Source organism: Trichoderma camerunense, assembly GCF_050948025.1.
Source record: "Trichoderma camerunense strain CBS 138272 chromosome Unknown V8C40scaffold_8, whole genome shotgun sequence".
NCBI classification, from domain to species: domain Eukaryota; kingdom Fungi; phylum Ascomycota; class Sordariomycetes; order Hypocreales; family Hypocreaceae; genus Trichoderma; species Trichoderma camerunense.
The window spans coordinates 682,168-706,071 of record NW_028145362.1 but is presented as its reverse complement, the minus strand read 5'-3'; the positions used below and the strand labels follow the sequence as shown (position 1 = coordinate 706,071).

Sequence of the window (23,904 nt, the reverse complement as noted above, 5' to 3'; positions counted from 1 at the left end):
CTTATGTCACTCGGACGGTACGGTACGGAGCACGGAATGGGTAGGAGTTCATTTGCCTTTTATTTTGCCTGTTTAGCGCTTGTTGAAGCTCGTTCTCTCTTTTTTTTTTCGAGACCAACTGTTTTCTAGCTACTATGCAACCCCTTTGCGAAACTTGGCACCAGCCTTTGGAATGCTGGGCTGCTCTCATTACATGATACCCGTTCCCAAACAAAGAAAAACAAAAATCTTGTCGGAAGCTATTTATTCTACCTTTTTTTAGTACAAGTCTATCTTTTATAGATGGTCTTTGAGTTCCTTCTATATCTTAATCTTGTATGCTCCCCTGAAAGCAAAAAATCTTGTAGCCTTTTATGGCCTATTGTACCTCTATTTTCCAGAATGAGAAAAGTGAAGTGTCTTGTTGTACCTCTATTTTCCAGAATGAGAAAAAGTGAAGTGCCTTATTGTACCTCTAATTTTCAGAATGAGAAAAGTGAAGTGGTTTTTATGAAAAATTTCGACGAAATTCGCTGAGAGGTACGCCTGATTCGATGAGCTCCGCCTTTGTGGTTTCGCCTGCTTCGGGGTGGTTTTTGCGCTCGAAAGTCCAGACGTGCTTGACGCCGAGGCTTTCGAGGAATGTGAGTGCGCGGCTGTAGTTTGTGGCGACTTGGGCGATTCCGTGGCTGTCGTCGGACATTGTGAATTTGCCGCCCAGTTTGAGCCATTCCTATAATTTGACCGTTTAGTAACTTGGAGAGGAAGTGCTTTCGTATAGGATCTGGATGTAGCTTACCTCTGAAATGATTCGGCCGGGATAAGGCTCGTCGAGGCCCTTTCTCAGGGCAGCAGAGTTACACTCCAGCCAAGCCCCAATCTCCGCAGCATACTCCAGATTCCTCCGAATCTTTTGCCAAACACCAGACCACTGTCTGACATCCCTGCCCGGATCCTCACTCATAAGACGAATAAGATCAAAATGGCCGACAATGCGCGGCTTCAAAGCCCTTAGCATATCATACTGCAAATCATAATAATCCTCATAAAGCCGTTCCTCTGAACCCCCAGCTGCGGCGACGGCAGTGGCGTAAGTTGCTTTATCGTAGTCGATGGGGATGCTGTGGACGTGGTGGACGGAGCCGATGAAGTAGTCGACGTGGGGGGATGCGTCGAAGAGGGCCTGGACGAGGGGTGCGTATGAGGGGCGGATGAATTCTGCTTCGAAGGCGATGATGATGTGGATTTGGGGGGAGTATTTCTTTTGGAGGCGGCGGGCTTCGAGGATGTAGGCTTCGTGGCGGGGGGGAAGGGCTTGGAGGGAGGCTTGGGGGTCGGAGAGCTAAGGGTTGAGAGTTAGATGAGTGTGATCTTGTGAGGTTGGTGTTGAGACTTGGGTGGTATATGGGTGAGTGAAGGGGATATGAGTGAGTGGTTATGTGAGAAGTTGAGTAAGAGAGAATGAGTGTGTGGTTGTGTGAGAGGGTGAGTGAGAGAGTATGAGTGACATGTGAATATGTGATGGAGGGGTAGGTGTGAGTAGAATGCTGTGTAACGCGAGGTAATAAACCAAGCTTGGAAACAAATGAATGCATGGTAACGCGAGACATACCTCTTCTGGATACAAGTCTTGTTCTTCATAGCGAGGCATGTGCTCTGTAAGGCCAATGGTTTTATACCCAAGCGATATAGCGTGCAGGATAATGTCCTCAAGCTGGTCGACGGCATGGCCAGGGCAGAACTGGCCCGAATGGGCATGCATTGTGAACGCCATTGTGACTGAAGTTTTGAGCAAACAAAAAGCAAACACCCCGCGAATCTGGGCTTTTAAATCCTTTTATACTTGATATTAAATCGTGGTATCTTATAGTTTCCAAGGCTGAGTTTAAAGAGATGAGGCGCTTCTATTTTTTTTGCTGCGAGATCGTCGACGGGAGGCCCACAATTTTCCTTCCTGGACCCGGATTCGGTAATCTCGGGACCCGTGAGGCGGTTCTGGGAGATCATTGGTCTGTTTGGGAGTGAAGGATGATTTGTATAAGACGGTGACTTGTGATTGAGGCTATATAACACTGCTACGGAATGGCATAGGCAAGCAAACCAAAACTCTATATGGAAATTGCCGGTGAATAATAAAGTATGTACAGCCATCATCCACTTTGAATTTGATGCTTGACTCGCTGCATCTGCGGCCTTCACTTGATTCGTGCAGATGCGTGCACCAGCCACAGAGCGACAAGAACTCACGAGCCACAATATCAACCATGTGGCTCATACAGAGGCAGATTTCTTATCAGCATCACAGAACTTCTGGTTGGTTAACTGGCCATCACATAATCACGTGGTATGCAAGGATCTTTTGATAAACAATCAGAAATCGAATTCCTTCATACGGAAGGGCCCCGCTTTATTTCAACAATACCGATTAAGCTTCATTCTGGGAAGGAGCACCAGCTCCGCTCCGCAAGGGCTTAGAGTTGATCCGACTCTTGAACAACTTCAACCAGGCAGCCAGGCTTCTTTTTCTTCCCCTTCTACTTCTAAGATCGACACTGTTGTCAGCTTGTTAATATGTGAAACGGCTCTATCAAACACTGCCACGCCAACTAGCTCTCTGCTGCCTACCGCACGAGGTAGTCAAGGTAGTGTCCTGGAGCTAAACGGGGGGCACAGCCGGCAATCGGAGCGACAAAGACGGGGGTGGCATTGCAGCAGCGATTTTAAATCCGTGGGAAATAATATGGCGTCAAAAAGGCCTCGGCGGGAGACGGGACGAAAAGCTTGACCTGGTCGCTCGTCGTGGGTGAGAACTAAGCGCACACTGGACGGGCGGATTAACCTGTCAAAAACACCAAAAAGCGAAAAGAGGGTTGTCTCCCCGTATCTGCTGCATATGGTGAGGCTGAGAATGGCGGGCTTGACTAAATTTCGGGAAACCGGCAACGGCGGCGCGTTAAAGCTCGACGCCAAGCTCGACTCGATTAAGCGCCCAGATGGTTGTTTGACGTCTATTGCGGCTGATGCTAGCCGACTGTATCAAGGCATTCGTCTTTCGTCTTCATCTTGACAAAGAATGAAGAAACAGGCAAAGACTAGACGCGAGTGTGTACTGCCTATCGAGCACAACACAATCAACAAACGCTTTGAAATCTCCCAAAACATCAGGCCGTTTATCCCTCACCTTCAACGTTGGATTCTGCCAAAAGGTCCGCGGGGGGGAAGCGCGGGACCACTTGCATCCAATATTGATCTGCAGGCTGAATTGACCCCTTGTTATTTCGACCTTGGACTGCAAATGTGCTAATTGGCCGCCATGCCCAAAGTGATTGGCCTACAATCAGGGCTTCGTCCCCGACGCAGAGAGTTGGTGTGCGGCTGCGTTCCGCGACGGAATTTACGGCCTCTGTCAAGTGGCCTAGTGCCCAAAGGGTCTTCCCAATGTGCACAGGCAGAGTGTCGAGAATGCCTCGCCCCGTGTGTGTAAACGAATGAGGCGACGACAAGTGCAACGACCCCTGCAAGAAATTCATGGCCCGCTCCAAAGGTCACGATGCTAGATGCTATCGGGCCAGGAATCCCCACGCCAGCATGCTAACGGGAATAGCTTTATAATACTGCTGGGATGCCGGATCAGAAATATCAGTCCGCCCTCCTGGCCATTTTGTCTTTTCTCATTGTGCTGCTCTCCGTGAGAACCGAAACCTGTCTAAAGGGTGGCACCTACAAGCCGGATTTGCTCACCATGGTCAAGATGAAGAATCTACCGACTTCACTCGCGCTGCTGGCCTCTTCCCTCCTTTTCGCGTCGAGTTCCTCAGCTCTGCACATCGGAGCTCGTCAAGCCGATACCCTTCCCACGCCAGTCGCGCATCTTTCCAATGGAGCAGCCGCGGCCTTCATCACTCCTGGTCCTTCTCTGGACGTTGTGGCCGAGTTGATGCTTGCACGCGCACTTCCAACTATCCCTGCTTGTGCCACTGCCTGCATTGCTTCAGCCGTTACTAAATTGACAAATTGCAAGTTGGGTGACACTCGCTGCGAATGTAACAATGCGAGTGCTGTCAACAGTGGTGCAGCAGTTTGTGTCAACAGTGCTTGCGGATATGTTACTGCTGTCCGTAAGTGATATAAATGAACTGCTGTTGGAGATGTAAAGGTTGAAGCTGACAATGTTCAACAGAGGCCCAGGTGGCGGGAGAAGAGATTTGTATAAGTGTGCTCGCCGGACTTGCACCCAGTAGTAACAACCCTGATGCTACTCCTACCGGGAACAACTCTCCCGGACAAACAGCTGGCTCATCGCCGTCGAACGGATCTGCGAGCCCCAGCAACGGCTCAAGCGGCGGTTCAGGAGGGTCCAGCGGCGGTTCCAGCGGAGGATCGAGTGGTGGATCATCAGGATCATCCGGGTCGTCTGGTTCAAGCGGTTCAAGCGGTTCAGGAAGTTCATCGCTCCACAGGCCCAGCAAGAAACTCTCCAAAGGTGCCATTGCCGGCATCGTCGTCGGCGTTGTCGCCGGTATCGCTGCCGTAGCTGGGGCTATCTGGAGGTTCTGCCTGAACAAGATGAAGGGAGGAAGCACGCCCGCAGCCGGAGTCGATCCAGCAGCTGCCGCAGCAGCACCTGTCGTTGTCGCTCCCGTCCAGACTGCACAAGTTTCTCCCGTGGAACCTTTTAAGCCATCGGTTACTCCCCAGACCGTCTCGAGCGTATCACCCGCCCCGGGCTCTGTCGCTACAACGTCACCGATATATCCCAACCCATATCCAAACCCATATCCGAACGCGACTGAACTACCCAATGGTTCATATCCACAGCCGCCTGCCGCATATGCGTACCCTCCGCATCCAATGGGCCAGACATATCATGAAGCGCATGTACAGCCGCCGGAAGTGCCTGGTGATACGCATTTACCGCAAGAGTTGCACGGCGGAGGACAAGTCTACGAGATGGGCACCCATTAAAAAGGGGGATCGGGACGGATGAGTATACGTAAATAATCAATGAGCTAGCTAATGTATGTAATCTAAACAAATGATATCCATGTCTCTATTTCAAATTCTATATATATAAAATCACATCGCTCAATTGCACAGCTTCAAGGGGGAATCAGATCGGAATGATACAAAGGAAAATATTAAGAACGCTCAAAACCCCAAATGTACTTTGACTTCCACCAGGGCTTTTTGGCGACTTCGTCTGTTCTGTTGTTATATCCTTCTTCTTGAACATCGTGCTTCCCCACGATATTCAGGAACACTTCGTTCAGCGTCGTAGGGCTAACGCTATGATGTGCGATGCCCAAATATTGCTTCTGCTCCTCTAGCATAATAAGCAACCTTCCCCTAGCACTCTCACTACTACTTGCTACTCCGCTCTGCGCCGGCACTGCGGACGAAGGCATCGAGAAGCGCATCTGTCCATGGTACGTCTCCTGCTCCACGGACGCTCCGGGGAAGTTATTCAGCACCCAAGCACGAAGGTTATCCATCTCTTCCCCCGAAGAGTGAGGCGCAGTCTCACTGACGAGGTGAACGTGCAGTGTATCCCCAAAGCGGTGGCGAAGCTTCTCCGTCGTCCCGAGGGCGAGCATGCGGCGAGCCATGATGCCGGCGCGGTTAGCTAGCGCATCAGCCTCTTCCATGCTGTGCGTGGTGAGGAGGATGGAGCGGCCTGGGACGATGGCTTCCAGAGTGCGCCACATGATGCGTTTAGCTGCAGCGTCGAGGCCGGAGGATGGTTCGTCGAGGAGGATGACGGGCGGGTTTCCTGTGAGGGCGATGCCGAGGGAGAGTTTGCGCTTGTTGCCTCCTGAGAGAGTATGTGCCATGACGTCTGCATAGGCTTCTAGTCCGACGGCACGGATGACGGCGGGGACTTGGTGGTCGATATCAGAGATGCCTCGAAGGCGGGAGTAGTGGCGGAGGTGCTCGCTGACGGTCATGTTGTCGATGGCGTCGAACTGGGGGCACACGCCGAGATTTGCTCTGGCAGCGGCACGGCGTTTGGTAATAGAAACGTTTTCGATAAATACATCTCCGCCGTTACGGCTCGGTGCAATGTCGCCTCGTATCAGAGAGATTGTGGTGGATTTACCTGCGCCGTTAGGACCGAGGAGAGCGAATACTTCGCCGTGCTCGACTCCAAAAGTGACATTATCGACGGCAGTATTTTTACCAAAGGCCTTGGTCAGATGTGTGATGCGAAGACCATCAGATTGACCGTCTGGGCCATCGACACGGAGCAGCTCATCTGCGACTTCGGGATCGTCAATCTCGGGAGACTTCTTGGCCTTTTCAGGGGCATATCGACCAGCACCGCTCTCGATCCAGACTACTATAGAGAACCAGAACATGGCTTGCAGGATAAGATATAGCAGGGGACCACCGTACGCTGTCATTGCTGCAGGATCAGCCCGAAGCTGGTCGTTGTCGCAAGTAGTCGAAAAGATGTTTTGGCCAACCATCAACGTGCGAATCAATGAACCCGTGGGGAAGATAGCGGCAATGACCCAATGTGCGATGAGAACGTCTCGATCGGTGTTTGAGGCCGGAGAATAGGTAAGGATAAACAGGTACGTAATTATGTAGACGGCAAAGCCAAGTGATTGAACGACAGAGGTCATGGCGTAAGTTGCCATTGCAGTATCGCAAATCAGAGAAAAGAGATAGGAAATGATGATTGTTGTCAGCCCATAAAAGATGAAAACTGGGAACAAATAGCCTCCATTGTACCATGAATTCGATGAGACGACAAATATCATGGCAGTCAAGATCATGGGCACAACAATGATGCCAAAGTCGAAGATAGCATGTGCAGCCCAAACCGGTAGAGTACGAACACCGCTCGAGTATTGCAAACTGCGAACATTCTTGAGCCTCTCTGAATTGGGATAGAGGCCAAAGAGACCAGGGAAAATTGAGAAAGCCACAGCGAAATATACCACAAGTTGGAGCCCTCTGCCAGTTGAAGGAGCGACAGGATAGTCAAACGCTTTGTATTCCGTTGCAATGGTAGTATTGGCGAGTATGGTATTGAGGAAACTCTGACCTATGACCGCAGAGTACATGGAAAAGTTGTCGGCTTTGAAGGCCAACGTCGGTGCTGAGTTCGAGTCACCAAGCCACAAGCCGGCGGGAGTAACAGTCCTCCGATTGTTTTTGACATAGTCTTCAAAGGACGAGAGGGAATCTACCAGATCGATGGTGACATTTCCAATAGTGGTAGAACTGTCCCGGCTTCGAAGGCTTGTCGAACCTGGTAGAATTGGTTTAAACAAATCGTCTAAAGAATTGCCAAATTGAGATGACGGGCCGCCAGCAAGATGAGCTGTATCCAAGAGCTTGAAGAAATCATCATTTGAAGAGTGGCTACTTCTTTGTGTGGGTGAGCAGCCAACCAAGTCGTCATTACGAACAAGAATCTGGATGACTGAAGCGGCGATGATGGGGATCAGAAAGGCAGCTGCATAAGGGAGCCAATTTGTCTTGAAAACTGTAAATCTCTTTCTTAAAAGTACACCCGTCTGCTGAAGCATGCCAATCTGTCGCCCCGTGAGCAACGCTAAAATTTCGCTAGCGATGGGTGTATCGCTCGCAACTTTGGCAACCTTTTCGTTAATGACATCGGGTTGCCGCTGGAGCCCTTCGCCATGAATTTCCTCAGCCAAGTGGAGAAAGACATCTTCGATGGTCGGGCCAGAGGATTTGTATGGAATACCAGCAGCTTCTAGAGCCCGGATGACCTTGGCGGCCTGATCCGACGATGACGACAGGTAAGTGACGTTGTTTGTAGTAACCCTTTTTGTGACACCTTCAATATCGGGCACAGCGTTTAGAGTCCTTGGATTGAGTACGTGGATACGGTAGCCAGCACCAAAAGTGTCTTTGAGCTGCGCAGAGGAGCCTTCAGCTCTCAACGTTCCCTTGGATAGGATGGCAATATTGTCGGCAAGCAAGTCTGCTTCATCGAGGAAATGGGTAGTCATGATGATTGTCCGGGAACCGCGCTCTTTCAGGAGAATGTCCCAAATTTTTCTGCGCGACAGGGGATCGATACCAGAAGAGACTTCATCAACACAGCAGACGGAGCTTCCACCAACCAACATTATGCCAAGCTGAAGCTTTCTCTTTTGGCCACCCGACAGAGTCTTTGACCAAGCTTTGGCTTTTGAACGAAGTCCAATAGCATCGATCAAATCTGTAATTTCATTGTCAGGCGTCTTGTTGTGAGGACTTTTAATACGACTAAACAGTCGGATGTGTTCCTCGACGGTTAGATCATCCCAGAGGACGTTCTGCTGGGGAGCGAATCCAAGACCGCCAGATGTATCGACAGACATATTGCCACTGGTGAAATTGCTAATACCAGCAATGGCGTCAAGAGTGGTACTTTTACCGCTGCCATTTGCACCCAATAATGCCAAAATCTCGCCCTTCTTCGCCGTCAAAGTCAAGTTATCCACAGCAACCACCTCGGGTCTTGGTGGCGAGACAAAGGAGAAGAATTTACGAATCGGACTTGGTTTGAAAATCTTGGTCATGTTGTCGATACGAACCGCATCTTGAATGCCGCCGGCAGGGTTTTCGAGGGCGGTTGACGACCGAGTTCCCGTACTCACACCGTGTATGGCCTGCTCTACAAAGGCAGCGGCAAATGGATACACAGCCATCTGGATAATGAGAAAGACCCAATGAACAATACCAGGAAGATTGGAAGTGTGGCCTGGCGGTAGGTGTATGAGATTCGTTGCTTGTCCGTACTGCTCAAATCGAGCAATGTAGATGATGAAATAGATAAAGTTGCACGGAGTGAAGAGTAAACTGAGGACGGCGACTGTCGCGGTATTGGGATGCGGAATCACTTGAGCTATTATACCGAGCACAATCCAGATGACAGACGTCACTATGCTGGAGAGTTGAGCCTTTTTAAAGAATGATGCTCCAAGGAGAGACATGGATGTCATAGCAATACCGCTGAGAATAAAAAAGATGATGAGGATGCCAAAGCTAGTGTTTGTCCAGATGGTGACTCTAGCAACAATAGATGCAACGATCCAGCCTGGCATATAGGTCATGGTAAAGGCGTGATGGTGGGAGATGAGCCTGGCGAATTGACGGTGCCAACCTTGGCTAGTGGGCATCATGGCGTCAATAAGCTGAGATAGGCCTCTTTCCCTCTCGATGGCGATGTAGCCAGGCATATGATAGCAGACACCAATCATACCGGTAATGTAAGCAACGCTGAGATAGTTGATAAATGATTTCTGGTATTTACGCCGGACATCAGCCTGGCGCTCATCCTCAGTCAACTCGGTATAAGCGTATTGCTGCGTTGTTGAAGGAAAAGAAGAGCCAGACTTGAGGCCGGCAATGGCAGCATCAACAGCATGTTGGAGAGGCAGTGCATAAATCTGGGCATCGTTGTCGCTCTTGTCCGTCTGGAAGCTATTTCCAAGACCAGCATCTGCACGCAGAGTGTAGTTCCAGAAGCCATCGCTGCCCTCATCAGGGGAAGAATAAAACACCACGGCGCCGAAGCAGTTGGATGTGCCACGGATAGTGCTCCGACAGGTATATCCCAAGTCGTCTTCGTCTTGTATGATCGTCGCATTCTTGCCGGCTCCCTTGACAATATCAGAAACAGTGTCGATGACATGTCCTATGTCACCACCAGTGTGGCCACTATTGACAAAGACGACCGTGTTTCGGCCACCGTCAGATTTGGAGAGAGCATTATCGAGAGAAAAGATGTTGGCCGGAGAAGCAATGCCAAACTTGTCGTTGGGCTGAGTAAACTTTTGACCAATGCCTAGGTAGACAGTGAGAACAATGGGAAGAACGAGAGCGCTGTAAATCGTCGAGACGGTATGTCGAAGGATGATGATTCTGAGCGTCTTCTCTGTCAAGGCCCAGATCTGGCTGTAGAGAGTCATGGTGGGCAGAGACGGGGTTTGCCCTTGTCGCATCTTTGTCTTTTGTTCGGTGTCTCCCATGCACAGAGAGAGTGACTGAGGATGACGAAGATGATGTTAAAGAGTGAATGCTGTCGTCACACTTGTGCGAGTGGTGACGATAAGACTAGACGCTTGATCTGAATCAACTGTAGAAATAGTTCAGCTCTAAACCAGAGACAGGACCAACAAAGACGGGAGGATCATTAGGTTTAAATACATTGACATCCATGAGAACCTAATGCGTTCGTCCGTTGTCTCGGCCATCAAGGCACTAGCCAGGAGAGAGTCGCAACGGCCGCCATGATGCTGGAGGATTGATCCGCGTATTGGCGACAGGGATCACACGTGTGGCTGCGTCTCGTTTGGCTCGGTTGTTTTACTTGTGAGGCATTGAAAAAGGCAAAAGGAGAAGAGTTGATGCTCGTGCCTAGCTGCGCCATGATGTCGATGCTGGTCCAATGGAGGGGATATAGGGCTCCAGCTGCCCTGAAGGCCCCGTAGGATCCCCTGTCAGCACGGCCTTTAGTGAAGCCCCAGCTAACCATAGGCAGCTAGCAGCGCCATATTTGGCCCAGAATGGCTAAGGTGGTCGCTAAATTGTTGCGCTGTGGGGCTGGGGAGAATCAGCGCCACGTACTTCCCAAACGGGACCAAGAAACATGCGAACCTCGACGAAGTGAAAGGCAGTTCAATAAGATGAATATTGCATCATGAAATGATTTAAGTCCTAAACGTAGCAGTCGCAGCGCTGTGACTCTTCTGATCTCAGCACGGTTAAATGAGACTGACATTAAAGGAATCTTGACACCCAGTAGTTGCACAGCCTCTTGGAAGCAATCTCCAAGTCTGTCTACATGTTTTTCAACATCAAATCACAATCAACCTCGAGTTTAGCATGGCGCCACTTCGCTCCTTTGCTACTGTACTCCCACACACGTTCAATGTAATTCCCGGGTGTTACGAGCGATACGAAACCCAAGCGAACAATGCGGAACCGAAGCCTAATTCTTGATTCCTAACTTCTTCGTAGCGCCGATCCTTCGAGACGTGGGCCGCTGGTATTCGCACTAGCATTTGACGCATGAAAGCCAAGCGCACTCTAAAAGCAAATACGCGCAATACGGCACCATCGCGAGACCGGGGTTGTGAATATCCTGGGCTTTGATTGGGCACGGCGAAAGAGGGCGGGTATGCCTTGGTCACTTGGCCTGTCTGTTGGTCGGTGAAGTTTTCAGCCCTGGAGAAGGATTACGTGTGGCTTCATATTTGATGTTTCTGGGCATTAAGCCAATCGTAGTTGAACAAGGGAGAATTAGATAACTTTTTAATAAAGTAGTGCTTTTTATCGAAATTACAGGCAGTTCTAGAAGGCAGTGTCTTAAGGTATTCCCATTCATGTATATGCAACTGGTGATATCATGGCGCAGATGTTCTTCCTTCAGGATTAGACGTTACTTGGCGCACTTGTAAATCCTTCACGCAAAATATGTACAGTTGTTCACGGAGTTAATCCGATAACTGGGAATAAAATCTTTAACCTTACTTCATTCGGTAATATATAATTATGTCTACAATAGGATAAGGATACATGTATATGTATGTGTGCTAATGCTACTCATCTTCTTCCCCTGATATATCGAGGCTTGCAATCATCGACTCCAGCTCTAAAACAACCATCTCATAGATTGCCTGTTGAAGTATCGGCCTCGTCAAATCCTTTCCATACCCAAAATCGCAATCGAGAACTTTCTGAGTCAATTCCTGATACTTAGGCCCTAAATAGCATGACTGTGATGCTAGTCGACGGACTCCCTCGATGTCATTGTGGTTGATGCGCTCCCACCTGCCAATTGCCAGTAAAGCTGCCCCCAAGCTATACAGAGTTACGTTGCGCACGCCATGCTTGTATTGCACATCTTCAATAGATTGAGTCAGACTGACTGGCGACTCAACGTCCATTAAAGATTCTCCTGTATCAGGCAAGCCATGAATCAACTCCACGCCAAAGTGTAGCGTCTGAAGCGACAATGTCAAGTCGTCGCCTTGTCGGAAGAAAGCGAGGTCTCTGAAACTCCACACCTCGTTCAGCCATGGAGTCGAATTGAACTTGAGTACCGCAGAAACGAGTCGATGGGCTAATCGCAGCTGGCCAACAATAGTTAGTCTGTTGCTGGCAGATTGGCCGAGTGCTTCATCCATCAGCATCACGTCGTCTAGACCCATTTTACTACACCTATGAGTTTTCGAACAAGGGTAGAAGCAGTGACGAAATCCTTCCTGCATACAGCTGTCGATATGCCCCAGTCCCTCTGCTTTACACACCATATCCGGAGTTGAGCATCGTCTTAATAGTTCAGGACAGAAATGCCCCGTAAGCTGAAGATCATCCGGTGAAACTATGGTGGACTGTGAGGTATTGGTGATCGAGTATTGGGATAATGATTCGGCATCCATATTACCGCGATCAGGCTTATCCCCAATGTCAGAGAATCTGACTTTTGGTCGTTTTCGCCGGGCATTCTGTGAGTCATCCGCCTCTGGGGCTGGACTCAATAAACCCGCGCTGGACCACATGATGGACTCCATTGTTCTCGATCTGACCTCTAGTCTGGTCAAGCTCGTTTGGAAAAGCGCTGTCTGATGGAGTTGGGCACCGTAACAGAGGATGGCAATCTCCATCTGTACATCGGTATCTGCTTTAGCGTCCAAGAAGAGCTTCACGAAGTGTCTCAGGTGAGGTGCCTGTGTGCTGGACCAAGCCGTTGTCAATGCTTCATGGAGCGCCTTGGAAGCCTTTCGTATATCTCTATATCCCTTGATATCCGGTGGCGGCCTTCCTGCTTTCTTACATGGTTTCCCGGCTGTAAATGACGAGGGCTTTTGGAGTTCGCTGACTTGTTCACGCAGCCGTCTTAATGAGCTATTCGATTTTTCCAGCACGTCGATTTGATCTTCAAAGTTTTTCTTCTCGAATGTAATAGTGACTCGTTTTCTCAGTTTTCGAACGCAGTCTTTTAGTGGCTTCCGCTTCAATTGCTCGTCCTTGAGAGTAGCTTGAGTTAACTGTTGCATTTGTAGCCATTACCTGGCTCGACGAAGCTCCATGTATGTTTCATCTTACCCGTTTTTGCTCTTCTTCTAACGGTGCAAAGCATTTAAATGCTTTCTGAAGCGTCGATATACTGTCGTTGATATCGTTGACAATATCAATCAGCGACATGAGGTTTCTCTCCAAAAGGGTTTCTAGCTTCTTCTCCAGGCTATGAGCATGCCATTCGGTGTGTGCTGGATCCTTCATCATGGCTTTAACGATGTCTTGGTCCTGTAAGACCAGCCGCAGCACTAGCTCTATTTCATTGAGAAAATAGTCTCGCTGCGCTCCAAATAGTTTTCGTATTCTCTCGACTTCGGCGGAATAGTGGCAGAATATTTTGAACTTGGCGCGAACAGATTTGTAGACATTGACGGAATTCCCAACCATGGGCAGGATTCCATACGACACAGATAATGGATCCATCCCTGGCTGACTGGCGATGGCTTCGCTGTTTCGTGTCCTAGGAGAATTCTTTGGCCGCCTTCATCAGGTAGGAGTTGGAGAGATAAACGTTCGCGCAACCTCAAACAGATTCCGGAGGCAATTGGGGCTGAGCCTCCTCAAACGCATATGTGTACATGCGCATGTACATGCATGTGTTTAGCTACCTATAGCTCGCATTGAGCCTTGGAATCCTCCGAATCCGCCCAACCTGCAACCAATCCTTGTCGGCCTCACTAGCAACGCGATTTATTGGCTGATTCAGGCGGCTGGCACGCCTCCGCATCTTCAATCGTGGCTATGTCCACATGGAAGCGTCTCATGTGGTCTGTCTGTGTATTGCCAACTTCAGGTAATTTCTCCCTAACAACATTAGCATCGACGTCGCGATCACATATCTGCCAAGAGCAAATGAAATCCAAGTTATCCACCAAGTGGTCGCTGTACTATTCTACTCCGCATTATCGCGCCGTCATCTCTTGGGCGGAAGAGTGCCATAATGGCAGAAATTCTCCGATATACCCAGGAATGGCACCAACAGCAACAGGATATCCACCCCAGTGACTACATCGAGGAGACTGCCGAACATAATGAGATTGCCGAACTCTCCTCAAGCTTATTGGCTCTCTTTAAAGAAATCGTTCTCGCATTATCGAAGCAGACTGGCATCCCTAGAGACGCTCAGATAAGTATTGAGCGCAGCTGCAGTGCTCTGATTCTATGGTCAGATGGCTTTGGCATCGCGCAGGGTCGTCTAAATAACACGTTCAACAAGTCGCGCAAACTCCGTTATACATCTCTCAAGAATTTATTGCATATTGGACGTGTGCTCGTCGAACGTGCGTATCTGTCGTCAGCCGTCCTTCGTTGAATGCTTAACTACATGTAAACTGACACAATGTTTGCTGTTGCATATAGGCTTAGTACCTGCGGTGAATATCTCATCAGAGAAAATAAAATCGCTGTGTTCCAGCGTGGAGTTGAATATTGAAGCAGCAGCAGGTCTCATAGCTGAAGAATCCTGCCGACAAAGCGATGATTCTTCTAGTGATGCAGCCTCTAATTTCTCAGACGATGATATTTATGAGATTGCAGAAGACCTCAAAACCGATACTCTCGTCCTATCCGGTCTGGATCCTTTGCTGAAGTACCCAATATTCGACGCTCAGCATGAACATATCATCGAAAGCCATGCTCTCTCTACCTGGGGTCCGGAGAAGAGCTATTCCGATAAGATTGGGAACAGATTCCCTCGCGCAGATGTTTCCCTTACTCTATATCTCGGTAGAGCTAACTATGAACGCTTTCTGCGGTGCCAAGAAGCAAGAGAATATCAGGAGGAAGAAGAGCCCCTACCTATTGTCAATCAAGAAGCGGGAACCCATGCAGGGACAATAATCTCCAACACTAAATTCCATGATTCCGGTGTCGGTACATCCATAGGATTGACTATGTCCTACGCAGAAACCACAATGAGTTACAATCACGATGGCCAGTCCGTACGAATTCCACCACTCCCGAAAGAAGCCAAGGCAGGCTCGCCTTTTACTTGCATTGCCTGTGGTCGTACGGTAATCATCACCAACAACTCCGCATGGAAGTAAGCAGCCCAAGCCCGAGAAGCATGATTGTCTAGCTAACCAATTGACTATTAGACAGCATATATACCTTGATCTTCAACCTTACATGTGCTTAGATCTATCATGCCCCTATAGCAGCAGTACCTTTGAAAGTCGCGATAAGTGGATTGCTCACCTAGCGCTGGACCACGAGATGGAGCCCAAATGGGCATCTACCGAGTGTCCTCTTTGTAAAGAAGAAACAGGCAATGGAAAGATTGCCATTACCAAGCATCTCTCTAAACATCTAGAAGAGGTTTCGCTATCAGCTTTACCCGTTGAAGTCGACTCGGACGCAGAGTCTGAGAATAGCCCCGAGTCCAGCGATGCCAGTTCCTCCCTCAATGAGGGAGCCTATGATGGCATTGATGAGAATGGAGAGACTCTTTCTGTTGAATTTGAAACAGAGTTGGCCTCCAAAGTCTTTTCCAATCTTGTGGACAAACTCAAGGCCGAAAGGAGTCACAAAGCCCAATCTGAGGCAAAAGGAGGGGAGTTGCAAAACGCTGCTGATATTCTAGCTGCTTCAGAGGCAGAGAATATGGCTGCACAATTGAAGAGGACGCAAGAGAATATTGAAGAAATGTTCAGGAAAAAGGAAGGGACTTCGAAAATGGCAAAACTATTATCTCCTATCAAGTTTACAGATGCCGTTGGTCGAAGGTTTAAATTTCCCGTTCATTTATGCTATACCTGGCAGGTAGGTTCTCTCGTTTTACCTTCCACTCTTCAACTATTTCTCAAGTATAGTTCACTGACATTATTTTAATAGGAAATGGAGTATTTGATAAAGCAGGCATTCTCACAGGTTGACATTTTGGGCCCCCACGTCCAAGCGGGCCACTATGATTTGACTGGACCTGATGGTAAAATTATTCTTCCCTCTCTATGGGAGGAGACGGTTGAGCCGGGGTTGAATATTACGATGACCATGTGGCCGCTCAACAAAGCACCACTGGCAGGCCTTGGCCCGAAGAAATCTGAACAGCCTCATGAAGAAGAAGGTAATAGAGAGAAGGATAACCCATCGGAGAATAACATCTCCTCAAAGGTATGGTTCTAAAGTTCTCACTGTGGTGCAGACCTTGCTTTATTTATCAAGTATTAACGTCTTTTAAAACACGCAGCAACAACACTCGGAGAATGCCCAAGGTGCTCGAATAATTCGAATGAGCGGCCAAAACTTCTTCAACACGGTGAAGACATATTTCAAGGACCAACCCGATAAATTCACCAGATTTCGTGTCATTTTGGCTGATATAACAACAACGGAATGGGTCCCGGAAGCATGGCAACGGTCATGCTTCGAATGCAGGGTGGCAGAGGTAGTTATATGACTCCTATGTTACAAATCATTTTCTCATAGCATATAGGCCGAATGTGATGCCAAAGCTCCTGATCCTTGCACGAGATGCCGCCTCAAAAAGCTTTCTTGTGCTGTTCAATTTGCCGCGGTATCTCGGCAGCATACAGTCGTGTAAGTTGCTTCGATGTAGTCATCTGGCTCGGTATACGCTGCTAACATTTTGCTACTAGCAATAACGACCAAATACGCCAGGGTATTGTAAATATTGGCCGGCTATGCGGGGGGTATCCTTCCTTTATGCACGACCTCAACAGTATAATGCCGAGTGGATATCGGGTTGAGATAATTGATGCATCAACAGTGCGATTTTTTGCGCCAGATAATGAACCAGCCATTCTCCAAGTGAGCATGGCAAGACATGATACCGCAGGCCTTGGCAATGAGGCTGGTCTTGGTATGGGATCCAATGAGCAAGACAAGAGTATGTCAGAGGCTTCCAATAGGCCTACATTTGCAGACCAGAACAGCTCCGAAGCTGTCGTTGCACATCAAGAAGAAACATGTAATCAGCAATCCCCACAACAACATAGACAGAACAAAATGAACGCTGACCACATGGCTATGTTAGCTCACTATTTTGCTCAAACAAAGCAGTCATCTCGGACTTCTGACCACGCAGTCATCGATACGAAGGATACACCAGAGTTAGCCTCTGCTGAGCTCAACAAAATCGCCAAGATTGAAGTGGATAAATTTGATGTAAGTTGAGCCGCATACTATGAAACGGTGTAAATGAACATACTGACCTAATTCTGCCAGACACTTATACTTGAAGCCCCCCTTGACATGTCCCAACAACTTCTCAAGGTCATCCTGGATATCAAGTATAGCACCTTTTCACCAGAAAACGCCTATTTGGTAGTTAACGAACTATTTGGATCAAATTCGGAATTGATGGATGAGTTCCAAGTATCCATAGCCAAAAGGGCGTTCAAATTTGAAGAAGACGTGATGCAAAGATTCCGAAGTGTATCAAATTATATTACTGAAGTCTCTAGAGCTAAAGGAGACAAAGTTCGGGTGCAAGAGGCAGTGGCGACAGTGGGTGAAAAAAGCGGCTTTGACGACTCAAATGAACCTCAGTACTGCCTTTGCAATCGAGGGAGCGTCGGTATCATGATCCGATGCGATAATGTTGACGTGAGTATAAACCCATTCCCTCCGGCTTTATTTGATTTCAGCGCCGAAGATGCCACAATCGAGGAAAAATGTCACTAATAATGTATCAGGGCTGCAAATATAAATGGTTCCATCTGGAATGTGTAGGCCTTACTGTTGCTCCCTCGTCGAAGGATAAATGGTATTGTCCTGATTGTCGTGGCGATGTTAATATCGGAGAGCAAGCGGATATTGATCCACGAGCGTTTCCACCCGATTCAACAAATCCCGAATTTGCAATGGACACTGATGTTTGTACTTTTGCCCCTTACGAGATGCTTGGCAACGTGCCCGACAGTACAATTTGCTAATCAAGTCGATAGGTATCAACCGGAGAAAGCAGTAAGCCTTCACCTCACAGAGCACAAACTCTAATATCTTTAACAAGGAGAGAGGTAGATGGAGAAATAAAGGAATTGACTTATTAATATTTCTCTTCTCTTAGGTACGGATTTTCTCTTCGGCACACAAGCCAATCTTGGCTATTTAGAGGGGCTTGCCAAATTTCACAAGCAGCAAGGGAATAACTTGAATCGTTTACCATATGTCGATAAAAAGCCCGTCGATCTTTATCATCTAAAGAATCTAGTTGAATCCAGAGGCGGATTTGACAAGGTGTGCGAGTCAAAGGAGTGGGCTGAGATTGCGAAAGATCTTGGCTACAGCGGCAGGATCATGTCGTCCTTGTCCACGTCACTCAAGAATTCGTTCTTGCGATGGCTCTCCCCATACGAAGAGTATCTGCGTGCGGCAAAGCCTGGAGATGATCACCAGTTTGAAGAACAGCACGTCGAGCCTAGAAACAAGGGGAAAGAAATACCATCAATTGGTAGGATCAACTATGGCTCTCCTAATCCAGACATTTACATTTGGCCACCCGAACCGAAAATTCTTGGTGAGAAGGAAAACGAGCCGACCGTGTCTTCGACTGCTCCACCACCTCTGCCGCCCCCAGAATTGGAAGCAACTGACCCTTTTACCAACCGTGTGAAAAGCAGCAATGGTGAGCACTATATACCTAATATAGCGTTTATGCACTGATCTCTTAATATTAACTCAACTTGAATGTAGATCCTCAATTGTCATCACCCTCCAACGATTGGCGGAAGTTATTTGATGAAGAGAATCCCGGCGATGAGCCATTTCTGGCTCGTCCCAGACCTGACATCTATACCAAGCAATTGCCACCTATCTCCGGTGTTTCGAACAGTGGCAACTCGGTTCAGGTTGACAACTTCGAGGAACCCCCCCCTTTACAAACAGTATTCCTTGGCCCCTCATCGTCATCTGCACCTGCCGAGTCTTTCAACTCATGGGATGGAACACTACCATGTGAGGCAGAGCCCCAAGAAGAACGAACCTGCTTTCGACGATTTGAATCCACCAAGGAGCGGAACAGACACTACTGGGTATTCCACCAGGATTATGCAAAAGAGCGAGGTATCCAAGGCCCAATGAATGAGTGTCCGATCTGTGATACAAAATTTATTAGGCGAGACAATCTCAAAAGACACATTGAAGACCACCATTCCATTCATGAGGAGCATGGAGCAGCTGGCCAAGATGGAGTGCGGGTATCCAGAGAAATATTACTAGATATCAATGACGAGGACTTTACGGACGTGGAGGCCGCTATTGACGGATACAGGAAACCAGAAAACACATCGAGCGCTATCGACACCAAGAACGAGACAGCGACAAGAAACCTGGCTAATAAATCTACATCGAAATCATTTGAGGGTAGCATACAACGAGACAGACACTCAGAAGCTCACCACTCACGCGATCGAAAAGACCAAGGTGGGGATCAAGAGCTCTTCCATGCCAAAATAGGAGGGCAGGCCTCTCGGGACTCCGCTACACAAGTCGAATATGTTTCGCCTAAGTCTATGTATGGCATAGATACTGGTCTGGTCACGATGGAATCGCTTGTAGGAGACGATGCGACTATGTCTTTTATTACACAATACCCTACTGTACCTGGCAGCTTGACCACGAATGGCCTGTCGTCGCTACCTCCGCCCTCAGGTCACCGAGATGAGGCAGCAGGATGGCTTACTGGAGTCAGTGGTTTGTTTGACGGGCAACCAACTGGTGATATAGGCTATGCCGACCCCCATACTTTTTCCCTTGCCGTCGAGAGAGGCGGGAATATTGACACAGCCGACGGACGACGTAATATCCGCAGGCCCCCTGCACGGACGCCGGACGATCATGAGTGGGAGCGTCAGAAGGCTACCATTCGTTCCCTCTATATGGAACGAAACTATACCCTAGCAACGACCGTACAGGCAATGGAACATCGTCATCAGTTTCATGCAACGTAAGTATTAGTCAGATGCTATTGATATTTCAAATTGAATGATGAGAGGCTAATCTAACTGGCCTTCAGGGAAAAGATGTATAAAGACAAGTTTAAACAATGGAAGTGGTCCAAGAACTTGCCAAAAAACATAGCTGCGCGCATGATTAAGGCCGCCAACTCTAAATTATCCTATAGAAGAACTGGGGCTGATGGAAACATGAACATTGACAAGTCTCCTATGAAACCGTCACCCTTGTTTGGATCTGCACCAAACCAGACTCAAAATGATGTTGCAAGTCATGAAACGGAACAAGAAAAAGCTGAAGGTGACTCAGACCCCTTTGAAGCCTCCTCTAACCAGCTTGGGAATGAGAGACCAGAGGATGAGAATAAGGCATAATATAAGAGCAAAAAGTGAGAGATATTCGCAGTTGTGGGAGAATGGCAAGCCACCCTTCGATATCAAGCCAGATTCTTAGAGGCAGACGTTAGGTTAGTTTTTCCATGGGCTGAACATGAGCTAGAACAAAATAAGTACATGTAATGGAGCTAGGAAGAATAGAGAGCACTGGGATTAACGCAGTGTTGCGGTTAGAATTCCCGCTCTGGCCCGATGAGGTTATGTGACGCATATAGTTAATATGAAGGCTCTTTCCACAATACCTTGTCTGTTTTCAGCTTGATAGCTATGTGATTTATACATATTTGTATCCTGAGCCTCATAACAACGCCAAACCAAATCAATAAAGTTCTCTGAAATCATATATGTATTGGTGATGTGACCAAGCTTCCCCAACATGTTTGGGGTATCTGATGATTCCAAATTATATCCTCGGCTATAGAATTCTCTCTTGACAGCAATATTTTGGTGGAGCGAAAGTCTCGTAGTGGAACCAAGAGATAAGATCAATTGATGTCAATATTACTCCTACTAACAAGGTGTTCAATCTCGTCCCAAATCTCGATGTAAATTAATAATTAAATCCCGATTGCCGAATGCTCGCTTAGAAACGTCGCTGCCGAGATGCAAGCTCAGGCCGATCTACAAACTCAATTGATAAGAAGCTTCAATTGATTCCATCTCGGTGCTCGCTTCCCTTGCAATTGGGCAAAACTATTGGTGTTTGTCGTTGAAGCCATGCTCTGAGTCAGGGTCCATATGACGTCAGGGCTCCAGAGTTACGCCCGAGATGAGTCCGGCCTCAAGGGTCTTGTTATCGGGGTCAATTGAAGCAATTGACCTCAATTGACGATCTTGTACATGAAATCATTCGAATCTCGATGTCAGTAAAATGATGTAAGTCAATGGTGAATACACAGGAAGATATGTTGATTGCGAGTGAATTGAGCCGCGAAAAATGCATTGACATCCAAGGTCGGGCATGTAACCGTAGCACCTAGATAAAAGAAGTGGTGTACACAGATCGTTTCACATCTAGATAACAAAAATCCGATAACTATCTAGAAACGACACACACCAACAAGGATTAAATCTTCGGCACTGCTTCTCAATCAGCAAAAAAGAATCGAGTAGCTTCCATCCAACTGCCGCGACCATCCCATCACAAAGATTCCCTCATCTTATATCCTCCACGAACAAGGCCACTGTTTGCTACTTGCGGTATAGCCTCCTTCTACGCTGATCTAGATTCAAATTGCCGAACCCCCGTTAGGCTTGATCCAGCATCGCGTTCAACAACAGCAACTCTTTACGCTGTGGATCTCGCTGAGCATTGACCTTTCCGGGCTTAGTTCTCTCGTTTCCGGGCCCAGTTCTCTTCGGCTGTTGCGTTTTGCGTGCCGCTGCAAATGTGTAAGCGGCGTGGCAACATTTACCACTTTTGAACAAACGTCTGCTTCGGTATTCGGATAGCGGCTCTAGTTTCCCATTTTCAAGGGTTGTGACGTTTGGTGCTATTCCCGCTGCGTTACTAATGCCATACGGGCGGCTAAAGTTTCACTGTGATTCCATATCAATGGATCAAAATGACATCTCCGGATTGTATGTTTGTAAGATGGACGATATAGAATATATATATGTAGTTGCCCTCTAGTCTCTGTAGAAACTTTTCAATTGAGTTTTAAGTATCTTTTGCTTCTCTTTAAAGAGCAAATTCTTTGTGAACACTACCATAGTTCATTAGGGATTGAGGCCGGAGCCTTCGCAATAATGGAAGCTTTTCGCCAGTATACCTCATTGGGCAAACGCCTAGAAGCCCAGCTCCATCGAACCCGAGGAGCCAACAACACTACTACTACACCAACACCGAACGAAGCACCAGCAGATGTTGATTTAGAGGCAACTTCTTCCAGCTCGACCGATATCGAGGACAATGAAGCGCAACTCGACAGACCGCTCAGCAAAATCGGCACAAATCTTGCCGCAGCGCTTACAGGCATCTCACACCGAGACCATCCCAGCTCAAGCGACACCAAAGTTTTCGTCGTTGGATTCGAAGGACCCAATGATCCCCTGAATCCGAGGAACTGGTCTCTCACCAAAAGAGTGTTTTGCACTCTAAATGTCGGCATTATCGCACTCGTGGTGGGTATGGCGGCATCTATCGACTCGGCAGTTATATCTCGGGCAGCACAAGAATTCGGTGTCAGCGAAGTTGCTGAGGCTCTTGCAACAGGCTTGGTAAGTTGTCATAACCAGATTCGAACTTGAATTACAGATTTTGCTGACACTTGTAATTAATCAGTTCCTGGCCGGTTTTGGCTTTGGCGCTCTCATCGCTGGTCCCATGTCGGAAACGGTCGGTCGCAATCCCGTCTACTTCGGCTCCTTGGCGATTTATATGCTCTTCATTATGGGAGCCGGTTTGTCGAAGAACCTGGGAGGACAATTAGTTTGTCGTTTCTTTGCTGGTTTCTTTGGAGAGTCACCTTTGTCGACTGTTGGCGGATCCATCAGTGACTTGTGGGATCCCATGAACCGCTTGATTGCGTTTCCGATATTTGCAAGTAAGTCACAGATGCTTCTTAGTCTTAGTTTGAGATGATAGGAGCTAACAATTGACACAGCTGCTGGACTAATGGGACCTATCATGGGACCAATCGTTGGTGGCTGGATCTCCCAAGCACACGACGTATCATGGCGTTGGACCGAATGGGTCACCATCATTGTATCTGGAGCGCTTCTCATCTCACTGCTTCTTTTCCAACCCGAAACTTATGAGGCAATCCTTCTACAGTGGAAAGCGAGCCATCTGCGTCGATTGACAGGAGATAAGCGCTATGTGTCTGCGGCAGAAATCCAACATGTGACATTTAGTGCGCGGATGTTGACTGCCGTGAAGCGGCCGTTTATCATGACTATTCAGGAACCAACCATCATGTTGTGGACAGGATATTTGACTGTCGTCTACCTTATGCTATTCGGATTTCTGGATGGCTACACCTTCGTCTTTCAGAAGACCTACAACCTCTCGGACGGAATCACCGGCATACTATTTATCGGTATCGGTGTTGGCCTCGTCTTGTCTTCAGCAACCCTCACACCTCTACTATACAGATGGGCCAAACAGGAATTCGCAAAGCTACAATCCGAAAAGCCCGGAGAAAACGCCCGCATCCCACCTGAATTCTTCCTCTGGTACGCCCTCATCGGTGCACCCGCCATCCCCATCTCCTTCTTCTGGATGGGCTGGACTGCATACCCTCATATAAGCATCTGGTCGCCTATCCTGGCCTCCGTGCTTTTCGGCTTCGGCATCTTCTCCGTCTTTGTGTCAACATACATGTACCTCATCGATACGTACGAGGTCTACGCTGCGAGCGCACTGACGATGATTACGCTGGTGCGATATGTCGCTTCGGGAGGAATGATTGAGATATCGATTCCCATGTATAAGAACCTGGGCATTCATTGGGCTTTGACTATGTTGGGCCTCATTGCACTTGTGTTCACGACGGTGCCCTACGCCTTTTACAGATTTGGTCCCTGGATTCGGTCGAAGAGTCGGTTTGCAAAGACACAATAA

At 48.1% G+C, this 23,904-nt stretch overlaps 6 protein-coding genes across 6 annotated transcripts; 3 read left to right on the top strand and 3 right to left on the bottom strand.

Moving 5' to 3' along the window:
* Positions 1-46: 46 nt before the first annotated feature.
* On the bottom strand, positions 47-1,863 carry V8C40DRAFT_244034 (histidinol-phosphatase). The gene is made up of 3 exons (XM_083215561.1): positions 1,592-1,863; positions 779-1,321; positions 47-712 (listed from the first exon to the last, which is right to left on the bottom strand). The coding sequence occupies exons 1-3, from the start codon at positions 1,751-1,753 to the stop codon at positions 488-490; spliced, it is 930 nt and encodes a 309-aa protein (XP_083073631.1). The 5' UTR covers positions 1,754-1,863; the 3' UTR covers positions 47-487.
* Positions 1,864-3,442: 1,579 nt separating this feature from the next.
* V8C40DRAFT_214019 (CFEM domain-containing protein) lies at positions 3,443-5,031 on the top strand. The gene is made up of 2 exons (XM_083212145.1): positions 3,443-4,097; positions 4,160-5,031. Exons 1-2 carry the CDS (start codon positions 3,602-3,604, stop codon positions 4,942-4,944), a joined length of 1,281 nt encoding a protein of 426 aa, XP_083073630.1. The 5' UTR covers positions 3,443-3,601; the 3' UTR covers positions 4,945-5,031.
* Positions 4,972-10,349, bottom strand: V8C40DRAFT_244029 (uncharacterized protein). Its single transcript, XM_083215560.1, has 2 exons — positions 10,153-10,349; positions 4,972-10,081 (listed from the first exon to the last, which is right to left on the bottom strand). Exon 2 carries the CDS (start codon positions 9,972-9,974, stop codon positions 5,118-5,120), a length of 4,857 nt encoding a protein of 1,618 aa, XP_083073629.1. The 5' UTR covers positions 9,975-10,081; positions 10,153-10,349; the 3' UTR covers positions 4,972-5,117.
* Positions 10,350-11,472: 1,123 nt separating this feature from the next.
* On the bottom strand, positions 11,473-13,608 carry V8C40DRAFT_244027 (uncharacterized protein). The gene is made up of 2 exons (XM_083215559.1): positions 13,057-13,608; positions 11,473-12,977 (listed from the first exon to the last, which is right to left on the bottom strand). Exons 1-2 carry the CDS (start codon positions 13,450-13,452, stop codon positions 11,547-11,549), a joined length of 1,827 nt encoding a protein of 608 aa, XP_083073628.1. The 5' UTR covers positions 13,453-13,608; the 3' UTR covers positions 11,473-11,546.
* A 164-nt stretch (positions 13,609-13,772) lies between these two features.
* On the top strand, positions 13,773-20,576 carry V8C40DRAFT_244021 (uncharacterized protein). The gene is made up of 13 exons (XM_083215558.1): positions 13,773-14,309; positions 14,389-15,070; positions 15,126-15,789; positions 15,862-16,140; positions 16,217-16,414; positions 16,463-16,566; positions 16,626-16,957; positions 17,024-17,154; positions 17,215-17,595; positions 17,685-17,864; positions 17,937-17,955; positions 18,059-18,616; positions 18,685-20,576. The coding sequence occupies exons 1-13, from the start codon at positions 13,970-13,972 to the stop codon at positions 19,938-19,940; spliced, it is 5,124 nt and encodes a 1,707-aa protein (XP_083073627.1). The 5' UTR covers positions 13,773-13,969; the 3' UTR covers positions 19,941-20,576.
* Positions 20,577-22,088: 1,512 nt separating this feature from the next.
* On the top strand, positions 22,089-23,904 carry V8C40DRAFT_287131 (major facilitator superfamily domain-containing protein; the record flags this gene model as incomplete). Its single annotated transcript, XM_083222652.1, has 3 exons — positions 22,089-22,559; positions 22,624-22,885; positions 22,946-23,904. The coding sequence occupies 3 exons, from the start codon at positions 22,089-22,091 to the stop codon at positions 23,902-23,904; spliced, it is 1,692 nt and encodes a 563-aa protein (XP_083073626.1).

Coding starts and splice junctions, on each gene's coding strand:
- V8C40DRAFT_244034 (XM_083215561.1), bottom strand. CDS start 1,753: ATGGCGTTCACAATGCATGCCCATTCGGGCCAGTTCTGCCCTGGCCAT. Junction 1,322..1,591: donor AAGACTTGTATCCAGAAGAG/GTATGTCTCGCG, acceptor CTCAACCCTTAG/CTCTCCGACCCCCAAGCCTC. Junction 713..778: donor CCGGCCGAATCATTTCAGAG/GTAAGCTACATC, acceptor GTCAAATTATAG/GAATGGCTCAAACTGGGCGG.
- V8C40DRAFT_214019 (XM_083212145.1), top strand. CDS start 3,602: ATGCCGGATCAGAAATATCAGTCCGCCCTCCTGGCCATTTTGTCTTTT. Junction 4,098..4,159: donor CGGATATGTTACTGCTGTCC/GTAAGTGATATA, acceptor AATGTTCAACAG/AGGCCCAGGTGGCGGGAGAA.
- V8C40DRAFT_244029 (XM_083215560.1), bottom strand. CDS start 9,974: ATGGGAGACACCGAACAAAAGACAAAGATGCGACAAGGGCAAACCCCG.
- V8C40DRAFT_244027 (XM_083215559.1), bottom strand. CDS start 13,452: ATGGATCCATTATCTGTGTCGTATGGAATCCTGCCCATGGTTGGGAAT. Junction 12,978..13,056: donor TAGAAGAAGAGCAAAAACGG/GTAAGATGAAAC, acceptor GCTACTCTCAAG/GACGAGCAATTGAAGCGGAA.
- V8C40DRAFT_244021 (XM_083215558.1), top strand. CDS start 13,970: ATGGCAGAAATTCTCCGATATACCCAGGAATGGCACCAACAGCAACAG. Junction 16,415..16,462: donor TCGAATGCAGGGTGGCAGAG/GTAGTTATATGA, acceptor CATAGCATATAG/GCCGAATGTGATGCCAAAGC. Junction 16,567..16,625: donor TCTCGGCAGCATACAGTCGT/GTAAGTTGCTTC, acceptor TTTTGCTACTAG/CAATAACGACCAAATACGCC.